Here is a 12113-nt window from a genome sequence, read left to right on the forward strand (position 1 = left end):
GCAATATATCATAACTCCTAAGAAGTAGCTCAAGAATCCGATTTTTCAAACTATGCGATAGAAATCCATCTATGCGATCAGATTCAGCATATTCTTTCTTTAAGTTTCTTCACTTTTCTTTGATTCTTAAACATCACCATGTGACCCAGTCAAGAATCTCAGGATAGAAACTTAACAGAGTTAGATAGTGGACTTTACCTGAAGTAGAGTCAAACTTATTGACTTTAACTTCCTTAGGTAAATTTGGCAGCTTCGCAACCAATGCCCTTTCTTTAGCAATATAAACATATGGACCCTTTGATAAAGGTGCACAGGACTATCACAGACTTAGCTTTTCTCTTTACCATTTGGTCAACCGAGTTGACTATGGCCGATCCCTTTCCATTGGGAAGAGAATGCTTTACTAGATATCCAATGTCATCATTGTCAATGTCCATAAGGTTTTAGGAAGTTGATCTTAGCAAAGATCATTAAGGGTCTTTTCATCGTCTGTTTCATAGGTGTTCCAAAAGAACTCACTATGTGACTTAGAAAGTAGTTGAACCACCAACTTTCTCAAGACTTTGACACCCAACTCTTCCGGCTTGTCAACATGTGACTACATCTCCAAGATGTGATCACACCTAGACCTTGCCTTGCCAATAGGGCCTGAGTGACCTTAAACTTTTCAAGAACTTGTGGGTTGGGGAGAATAATTGGAGGAGGTGAAAGAAGTATGATATCCATGGGACATCATCTTCATTAGGAAACCTTGTTTCAAGAGATTTGGGAAGATCATAAGTGTCTAAACCAGACATCTTTTGGGAGATATTCAAGATAGTTGATCTTAAGTCCTTAATATGACACCCAATATGAAATATTAAGGCTAGGACCCAACAAACTATTTTATAACTTAGAAGAGGTATGCCGTAATCCAAGCTATAAAATATTTGAAGGTAGGTGAATGACAATTCACCAATTTCCATCAAGATAAACGAAATGTATTATTAGGTTTTAATTGGTTTTGAAACTCCTAGATCTTTGAGATTCATTGAACTGTTCAATGGCATGTTTCAATCTCGAGTGTGCCCTCCAAGTTTTGTGACTGGGATGCCGAGGATCACAAAACGAGGTGTGAAGTAACCATGCAAATCACTTGGTACCCTTAATAAATTACCCCTCAATCGATGTGCCGGTTAACCACACACGCTCCATCGATACTATGATAAATATTAAGTCACCCTTTACCTACCTTGTTAAGTCCAAGTTAGTGTGCCGGTTAACCACACACGCTCCACTAACGACTTAGACAAAGTGTAAAGTGTAATTTCATGGATTAGCACCTTATTCACATTTTTCCTAAGTAACTAAGATTGGGTATTATTAAGAGTTTAGTTACTTAGTATTATCATTAATACTTTTAATGAAGGGAGAATTCTAGTCCTGTCAAACCCGTTCGGCTAACGACCCTCCACCAGTCAAGCAAGCGGTGGGTGAGAGTGGACACCCATTAAGTTGCCATTTTATAGGCAACAACCTTATACCCACCTTATAGACCGGCTTCGTGAATGAGGCGTACTAGCGGTAAGACTGACTTTACTCTTATACATATATATATTATTAACTTATAATATTATAAAGTATAAGGGTTGAATTTTAACTTTTAAAATTCTAAGGGCTAACTTGGAATTAAAGTATTCATACTTGAAAACTTTTCAAATTCCAAAACTTGAGGGCAAGTTTTGAAACTATTCAAACTAATTAATTCCATAACTTATGTGTTTAAAGTAGTTTTAATCCAAAAACTCTTCAAGTTCCATAACTTGAGGACAAGTTATGGAAGACTTTAAACTAATAAAAGAACTAACTTTTCCTTTATTTTATAACTTATGGATTTAATTATGGTTACATATTTTTTCTTTTAATGAAGTGACTCTTGAACTTCCATAACTTGAGGACAAGTTATGGAGTCATAAAAAAACATTCAATGACACAAGACTCTTCATTTTGTAACCATTGCCAACTCTTATGAGTTTTATGAGTCTTTAATGTGACTCTTCATGTAACTTGAGGACAAGTTACACAAACACATTTTATACTCAACTCTTAGATTAAAATGGATTGAAAACAACTATTTCACTCAACATTTCTATTAATCTAAGCAACTCATAAGAACAAGATAATTCAAATCAAACTTTTTCATGTAATTAGTCTAAACCTTAAACTAATACAAAACATGAATCTATTGACAATTATCTTTGAAAATGGATTAGCATGAACATTACCATATCAAAAACAAGTTTATAAGGTCAAAAACAACTTAGGGTAATGTTCCTAGTCCATTTCTAGCCAAAAAACTCGAAAATATGCTGTCTGGGGGTCCAACTCGTCGAGTGCATGAACAAACTCGGCGAGTTGGATCGAATTCATCACTTTTTAGGCATGGACTCGTCGAGTCTCCTGATGGACTCGCCGAGTCTGATGGCCAGACAGCACCAGATTCGTTTTTTCAGCTTCTATTGCAGGTATAACAAGAAAACAAGCCTAGGCTCTTATACCACTGTTGGGTTTTGAGCATTCTAACACTCCTAAGTGTACATGCAACCCTAAATACCTTGGATCTATGTTTTCTCTATTATACATGCAAATAAGAACTTCCAAGGTATTATCCTAATCTAGCATACAAAACAATAACTATAGCAAGATAGAATACATACCTCTTTGATGTAAAAAGTCTTCATGAAGCTTGAGTGCCTAGTGCCCCAAGTGTGACACCTCAAATGGAATCACAATCATCAAAACACTTGGAATGACTTGAGAGAATTCTACACTCATCAAAATTGGCTAGCCCTCTCTAGAATCATACTAGTGCCAATTTTGCCAAGAATAATATCCTTATATAGTGTTACAATTAGGGCAAACCCTAATTGTCATGACTTTCCATTTCCTTGGATCCATGGGTTCAAATACACCATGGAGCATCCATGGACCATCCTATGGGTTTTAGCCCAACTTGATTATCCATGGAGCATTAGCCCACTATACAAGTATGGATGATTTACACAATCAACCCATATATTTAATTAGTCTTCTTTTGATCACTTAATTAATCCTAGATTAATTCTTGATCAATACTAATTAAATAATCTTATTATTCTTATTATTAATATACTAGAACTTATAATATATTAATAACCATAAGTGTCTTATTTCTCTCATCCAAGTGCATGATGGTATGCAACCCAAATGGACCATGCCGGGTCGGGTCAAGTATTACCAAATATAGTTATGGACTTAGACATTAATCCAACAATACTGACGTTAGACGAGGCTTTTGGTCGCACCCGATTAAGTTGTCGTAACCCAATATGGTGGAATCTAAAAATCTTCCAATTATTAAATTGGGGCGTTATCAACAGTTTCTAATGTGTTTGGACAACCATTAAGTCATAATAGAAGTTTCAAAATTAATGACTTAATTTAATAACGAAACGGAAACAATTCGATAACGACAAATTTTATTGACGGAACGGGTTACAATGACGGAACAAACTAACAGAACAATTCGAAAACAAATCTCTTTCTTGTCCTTCCTTTTGATTTTCACTCCAAGATACCATGTTCAAGGAGATTTCAACCAAGCATCTAATCTTTGAAAGTGGTTGAAAAATCAATCTTCCATGATCATCCTTCAAAACTCCATAAGCAACCATAGTACCCCATGAAATCAAGTCAGCTTTCAACAATAATCCATAGAATTGATTTTCATTGACTTTGTATTTCACATATTCAATGATCACAACCTAAGAATCATAATGCAAGTACACCATCTTTTATGAATCAATAAGATCTTGAGTTTTTCTAGAGAGAGAAAGTGATTTTGATTGAGTTTTCTAGAGAGAGAAAGCAAAAATCACTTGAATTCTAGTGAATAAAATCTAATTATGAATAGATTCAATGAACAATTCGATTTGTAGAATTCAGAAAATCTCTAAAACACGAAGATCAAAACACAATGAATAATCACCAAATCTAGAATGTCATCATGGATCAATTCTTGATCAAATCAAGAACACCCGCTCTGATACCAAATGTAGTGGTGTTAATCATGATGACATATGCGAATTGATAAGATCTAGTGAATCATTGTAAGAATCATGAACACGAGTAGTAAATAAATATGGTTTAAGATCTCATTAGATCTTGAAAGAAAATACAAAGTGGGTCTTGTACAATTCTCTCTCTAGTTTAACTCTCCAAATAAACATTACCTAAATGAGTGTCACTCACTTCCTATTTATAGGAAAGGCAACTCATTACACAATACAAGAGAGTAAGCATAAATTATTTCCAAGCGTAACTTTGCACCCTAGAATTGCTTTTTTCTGAGTTTGGAGCTTTTGTATAAAAGTTAGATGAAAAACTGGATCAAACATTTAATCGATTTAATCATCTGTTAAGGCAGTTAAGCAGAATGCTCAAACATAATCTCAAGCTTGAAGTGATTAAACAAAAGGTCACGTTTATGGACGGATTGAGATCCGAATGGAAAGCTGTTGTGTCCACTATAAAGGCTCACGAATAGTTCAAAAGCTACTCATTGGTCAAGCTTGTGGGAATTCTGAGACCCCATGAAAACGAAGTTACGAAGGATGTGAAGCTTGTTGTCACAATTAGGAATTTCGATACCTTGTAAACATTGAACAATGATAACAAATGTGAACCAACAATGTGAAAGCATGTAGGATGCTTATTCTATAACAGCATAATTTCAATCAAACACTTCATACAAGCCCTACAAATAGTTAACAAAGAATTTGAAACCTTTGAAATTCCGTTTTAAGTCCATTTTGGACTAGGATTTCCTTATTGGACCTAATGGACTAATAAGCTTCCAATTTATCCATCTTGAACATAGAACTCTCTAATGGGACCTAATTGGACCCATATACATGAAACTTAATAATTTTGGGCCTTATGAGCCCAAAATACACTAGGTTAACTTTAATGGGTCTTAATGGGTCACAACCAATTTAATTTAGCCCTAATGAAATCATAAAAATTATACCTTGATTTATTTTGGACCAAAAATCATCTAATAAGTCATTATATGGGCTTAAGCATGCAAGGCCCAATCATTTTCTCTTTTCCCCTCTCTATTCTCAGTCCAAGCCCACAAAGAAAGAGGAGTTGACTTTTAGTGTGCCACCTCATTTTTACTTAATGGTTCTCCATGCATTCTCCCATATTTCCATTCAACCATCTCATCAATCTTCTCTCTTCTCTCCTCTCTTCTTCTCTTGGCCGAACACACACACACACTCACAAAACTCATTTCCATTCTCTCAAACTCTCACTAGAACATCCTTACACTCACTCATCAAGTTTTCGAGAATTAGGAAGCTTTCAAGGAGATTTTTCCCACAAACACATAATCTAAGGTAAGTTGATGTTAAATCCATGATCTAGCTACTTCATTTCATCAAAAATCTCTTCTAAATCTATTCCAACTTGTGATCTTGCACCTTAGAAGCCACTAAACTCGAGATCTACCAAGAGGACTTGCTAGGATCGAAATTTTCTTCTTTTCTCTCTTCAAAACCGAAACTACAACTCAAGGTGAGCTTCATACCCCTCTTCTTTCGGTTTTTATGTGTTTTATGGGGGAGAATACAAGAAAAATGTGTAGATCTGTGTAAGTGTATGCTATTTGTGATTTTTATGCTTGTATGTATGATTCTATGTGATTTTGTGATGAACATGAAATCAAAAAGGGGTGACCCTCGAGATCTATGACATGGGGAAGTAAAAAAAAACTTGATCTAAGTTATTCTACACTAAACTAGTCAAGAATGATAGCTTATAAGATTATGATGAACATACTTTCAACATAAAACCCATTTTTGGGCTCAAATTGTCAAAAATACTAAACTTGGGTTAAAAGTTGACAAGTCATGGTTTCTTAAGGGTGAATAGGATCAAAACAGTTTTAATAATTGTTGTTCTGTATATTGCAATTTTCAAAGGACTAAAAATGTAAATTTCTAGCCTAATGGGCTAATTTTGGGCTTTTCGGCCCAATAAGCCCAAATTTGCGAAAAATGATACTTAAAGGGGCTGAAATGAATCTTTCTTCTAAACCGGGGATGAAAAGTGTAACAAAACTAGTTCAAGGGTGAAAAATGCTTTTCATACCCGAAAGGGATAAAAAATGTAAACTTTTTGTAATTTGGGCTAAAAGTGTAAAATTTTCAAAAAGAGGGGTTTTAACTGAGAAATGCTATTCTAAAAGGGTTGAAACTGTAAAAAAAATAAGTTTTGGGCTAGAAACATCATTTCAACAAAAATCATCTTGTAAAAGTGTCAAGAAAAATGTTTTAAGGGCTAAAAATGACTTTTCACCCATATAAAGGACTAAAATTGTCATTTTAAAAATAGAAAAGGGGCTGAAAGGGGGCAACTCCACATTTTAAACAATTATTTTATTTATAAAATAATGATTCCAAAATAACAACCTTCGGTTTATCAACAATCAAAAGACAAATAAACGTATAACTCCAAATCATCGTTATAAACGAATCGATCGGTCTCGAGTCGATACAAAATAACAATCGTTAAATCAAACCCTCGAGTAGTTACACGATACCTAAGACAAGTAAACATTCGACAATTGGGCTTGAAAGTTTCAAATCATACTTGTTGGGCCTTGCAAACCCTTCAATATGATCTTTGGGCCCAAGGAATAATGATTATATGTTATTAGGCCTTCTATGACCCGATTTCATGTAAGGAGACCTTAGATGGCTTTTTAAGTACTATTGGGCCCTAGTGATCCACTAATGTTGTCATAAGGTCTTGTTGATCAAATGCTAGATGGGCCAACGTGTCTTTCGCATCCACGGTAGCTTAAAATAACTCACGGAAGTAGCATGACCTCGTACTCCTCTTTTTCCTCGTTTGTTAGGCTTACGAGTAATCAAAGTAAATAGATTCAGGTCGTTAATCAATAGTAAACATGGCTGTTTGGATTAAGTGAGTAATAATGGGCGACGCCTATAAGGATCGTTCGTAAATTGTAGTTATAAACTAGTCATTTCTAATCCATGATTATAACAACTCACAGACCTTAATTAATCCAACACCACCCAAGAAATCAAGGAAGAGTAATCAAAATCATTCATTGTGGCGGTATAACAATTTGGGAAATCACTGTATTTTATTTGGAAAACATCGGGTTTTCCAAGGAAGTTCAACATTTTCACTTGAAAGATCAATACTAAGATTTTACAATTATACATGTTTTGAAATCATCATGCATATGTTTACGGATCTTCACACTTTTTATAAACACTGGTCTTTTCAGAAAATATTGGATTTTCTAGGTTTTACAAACTACACAAAAACATTTTATCACAACATTGCTTATGAACTCACCAACATTTCATATGTTGACGTTTTTCAAAATAACTTGTATTCTCAGGTAACAGATAAACCGAAGAATAGGTACCAAGTAATGTCGGGGTGTTTTGCTTATGATATCTATCAGACATTTTATGTTATGAACATGTAATGTTTAAAACAATGTATTGGATGTAAAACTCTAACAGTTGTATGATATTAATGCATGGTGATGATTTATGTTATGATTCATGTATATTCATTATGAAGGTATTCAATTTAAGTCACAAGAGCCCTCGGACGTTTCCGCCGCCTAGTTTGGGGGTGTGAAAATGTCATCGATAAGGTACACTCTATACTCAAATCTCTTAAAATTCCTATGTCTCTTTATGATTCAGAACTAGACGATTTAAATTATACTACTTCTAATTTTAGTGATAGTTTAAAAAGAACTCGTCTTAGTAATTCTAACCTATGTGATCAACTCAGCAAGCTATCATTTAAAACTGAAGAAAGGAGATTTAGGATAGAGAAGTTGGAAGTAGAACTCACTAGATCTAGAGATGACATTATTTATCTTAAGAGAGACAGTCTTGCTTTTTCAAAAAAATGCATATTTTCTGTTTAATAGCTAAGCATTTATATTTCAATATTACTTAATTGCATCTTGATTGTGAAATAGGAAAAGGATTGCACAAAATGATTTTTCACTTTCTTGAATTGAAAAAGATGAAATCGATGCAGATTGCTATAAGTGCGAATCCATTGTCTCTTCTGATGATGTTTCTGATTCATACAAAATTGGACTTCAAAAATAGAAGAATGCATACAGTCCAAAGACCATAAAATTTTGTTGAAGGAAATGTTGAATGATAAAGATAAAGAACATATCAAATTCAATACTATATAAAAATTTGACTCAGTGTGCAAGAAATTGAATTCAGAAGATACTTTAAATACCTAAAACGTTTTTGAATTTGATGAAAGCGATATGAGTGAAATTTCAGTAGAAGATGAAATTGATTGTTCTACTTTTGTGCAAAATATTGAGGAACCTAAGAAAAATTTTATTTCAGAAAAATCAATTGAATTCGTTCATATTGTTAAAAACAAAGGTTCTGATGTTTTGAATGTAAAGGTAATTGTTTTTTTCCCAAAGTCCAAACTGTACCAAATCAGGTTTTTGTTACAACAAGACTGAACAAAAAAGATACTTCAGAACTAATGTCCCTTGTTAATAATGATAATGATGATGGTTGTGATGAATTTTTCTGGTCAGGCCTAATAGACAATGCAGATGAGACATAGGGTCTTTCTGAAATGATCTCCTGGAAAACTAAAGGAAAATACGTTTCGGAACCACTGAATCGTGTTGACCTTCGTTACAATTAGGCTGGACCTAGTGGCAGAAAAGAAGTTTCCAGTGAAACATCTTCCGTACAACAAGAAACGCCAGTTAGAAAAGAAAAACCAAAAGCTAACATTCACAACTCAGCTGAAGAGTTGATTGCTAAGAAAATAATGTTGAACAGTAGATATAGGAAGAATTTAAAAGAAAGAAAGTGTTTTTGGAAAAATAAGAATTCGGATCAAAATTTTATTAATTCAGAAAGAGTTTACAATCAAAATACAAATTCTTCTCCACTTCCGAAATCACAATCGAAACCTTTTTTAAAACCTCATATTTCCACACCACAAATTTCAAAATCAAAGGGTTCAAAACCAATTGAAAATCCAAAAACAAGTTTTTCTCCTAAAAATCAATCTTCAAAACCTAACATCATGTCAAAAGATGTTAAGGTAAAAGGAAAAGTTATTTCGGAACCAGAGATAACTCTCGAGGAATACAATGCAAATTTGAAAAAGGAGGAAAATGCATTTTTGAAAAATATGGCAAAGTCACACAAAGAATTCATTCCACGAAAAACAATTCCTATTGAAATAAATCTTTGTGATCACAAAGTGGAAGTTTTCAAAATAGAAAAAGGGAAGAATTATGTTTTGAAAAGAAAATATTTTTGGGTTGATAAAAGTATGATATTTCCTATGCAAAAGAAATCCTCATAAGGACCCAAGATGGTTTGGGTTCATGAATCTCTCTAATTTTTGCAGGTTATGCGTGATGAACAATACTATTCAGAATGGTATATCGACAATGGTTGTTTTCGTCACATGACTGGGAGAAGAGAAGAATTAAGAGAGTTTAGATCATTATCGGATGGTGGTAAATTAAAGTTTGGAAATAATGCTACTAGTGAAATTAAAGGATACAGAATGATTACGAATGACGAATTTGCCATTTGGAAGGTAGCATGCGTTGAGGGACTTCAACACAATCTGATAAGTGTTTTGTATTTGGTTGTTGATACAAGATTAAAGTTATTGTTCGATGATGAAAGTTCAGAGATTATTGAAAAGAAAACTAAAGCAGTGCTTTTGAAATCTAAAAGAAAGGCAGAGATGTATCCATTGAACTTGAATCCGATTAATGGGAAACCATCCATTTACTTGCTTACAAAAGCATCTTCAGATGATACTTGGCTCTGGCATAGAACGCTTTCCCATCAGAACTTCAAGGATATTAACAAGCTAGTGATTGGCGATTTGGTTCATGGTCTACCTCTTCTAAAATTCGAGAAAGAACATTTGTGAGCTGCTTATCAACTCGGAAAGCAAAGTAGAAAAATTTACTCTTCAATAATTAATACTAAGATTATTGAACCACTTGAATTAATGCATATTGATTTATGTGGACCACCTACTATTGAAATCATTGGTGGAAACAAGTACATTCTAGTTATTGTTGATGATTTTTTTGGATTTACGTGGGTGTTTTTTCTTAAACTGAAATCCTGTAACGCCCCGATTTCCTAGGTATTAGATTAATAATTTCTTCAGTTTTTAAGCCCTACTCAACGAGTAAACGATGCCCTACTCGTCAAGGAGCGTCGACACGGGATTGCAGAATTAGTGATCTACTCGCCAAGTCCATAAATGGACTCGACGAGTAGGAGCTGGCAGAAGAAACCCTAATGTAACGACCCAAATTTCACGTCCAAAAATTTCGTTTTTAAATGATTACTTTGGAAAACATTTGTGAATAAAACATTGTCCATTCAACCCATTTCATAACATTCATCGTGTCTGAAAACCAAGATATGGAAACAACCAAATATCAGAGTACAAATCCCAAAACAAGTTCGTAAGGTGGAAAACAGTGTGTGTGTGTGTATGATGTGCCGCTACCGCGCCAGCTCCTTCCCCTTCGAAGAAGAGGTACCTGAAACCAAAACTGAAAACTATAAGCACGAAGCTTAGTGAGTTCCCCCACTGTACCACATACCATATAATCACATAACGTACATATATTGTCAGGCATATCGGGGTGCCTGACCTACCCCTTCGGTCCTCTTGACCGGATAATGGCTAGCATATTTGGGTGCAGGCCTCCCCTTCGGTCCTCTCAACCAGATACTGACTACCATATCTGGGTGTTGGTCTCCCCGTCGGTCCTCTCAACCGGATACTGGGGACTATTTCACCCCCTACTACTAACACATAACACATATCCCATAATCTATCTAGCATGGCTGGGCATGACTACCCCTTCGGCCCTATCGACCGGTAATCTGGGGACTATCTCCCTACTGTCACTAGCACATAGCATCATATCATACATGCACATAAACATATCAGGTAGTAGCAAACCCAGATGAATATCATAGAGACAATCATCTAATCATACAACTTCTACTGATGGGCTGGCATTGTGGCCGTAGACCCACCGCTACTGGAAGGTAACTCACCTCGTAGTAGCTGTTGATCTGCGTGGGAACTGTCTGTCTGCTGCTGCTGCTACTCCGGAAATCCTCCAGCAGCAATTTCCCACAAAACACTCAATCAAACACGGCTAACTGCCCTTGGGGTAAAATGACCATTTTACCCCTGGCAAAGTCAAAGTCAAAGTCAACTACCTAACTTGCCCAGTTGGCTCGCCAACTCTTCGAGTCCCTATCCTTCCCATTTGCCCTCATACCCAACTCTACTCGTCGAGTTAGGCGATCACTCGATGAGTTCTCCCTCTAAATTGATGTGCAATGATCCTTCATCCGACTCGCCGAGTTGTATGAACAACTCGTCGAGTTCATCTTCATCCGATGAACACTCTAGCCTGTGACTCGCCGAGTTGTATGAATAACTCATCGAGTCTGTTCTTGAGGCAAGAAGATTGCCTTGAATTGCCGAGTCAGGGCATTAACTCGCAGAGTCCCTCAATTATTGGGTCAGGCTTCCGACTCACTGAGTCCACCTATGGCTCACAGATCCCATTCAGCATAACTCAAAAGCGGAAAATCGGGGACTCGCGACTCGATTCGCCGAGTCCGAAGAACGACTCGCCGAGTCGCATGCATGCAGTTACTATATACTCAATTCTGCTTGAATCTAGTGCATTCCATTCATGGATATGGGGTCTTAGGGTAACTTTTACATGTAAACTTTCCAACTTTATGTGTATTGATGCATCAAAAGGGAATTAAGAGGCTTAACAAGGACTAGGAGAGTAGATCTAGGACTTATACACAGGTTCGGCTCATAAAGGCAATAGATCCGAGCTCCTAGAGCTCAATCATGCCTAGATCCGAAGTCCCTTAACACTATAAGCTCATTACTCAAAAATCAAGACTAAAAGAGGCCTTAAAATGACTACCTTAAGCTCTTAAGGAGTTAATAACGAA

The 12113-nt window shown here is 35.6% G+C and overlaps 1 protein-coding gene across 1 annotated transcript; it reads left to right on the forward strand.

Moving 5' to 3' along the window:
• The first annotated feature begins 8368 nt into the window (after positions 1 to 8368).
• LOC111915392 (uncharacterized) lies at positions 8369 to 10029 on the forward strand. Its single transcript, XM_023911054.1, has 3 exons — positions 8369 to 8515; positions 8770 to 9375; positions 9490 to 10029. Exons 1-3 carry the CDS (start codon positions 8369 to 8371, stop codon positions 10027 to 10029), a joined length of 1293 nt encoding a protein of 430 aa, XP_023766822.1.
• Positions 10030 to 12113: the final 2084 nt, after the last annotated feature.

This window comes from Lactuca sativa, chromosome 4 (genome assembly GCF_002870075.4).
Source record: "Lactuca sativa cultivar Salinas chromosome 4, Lsat_Salinas_v11, whole genome shotgun sequence".
Classification (NCBI taxonomy): domain Eukaryota; kingdom Viridiplantae; phylum Streptophyta; class Magnoliopsida; order Asterales; family Asteraceae; genus Lactuca; species Lactuca sativa.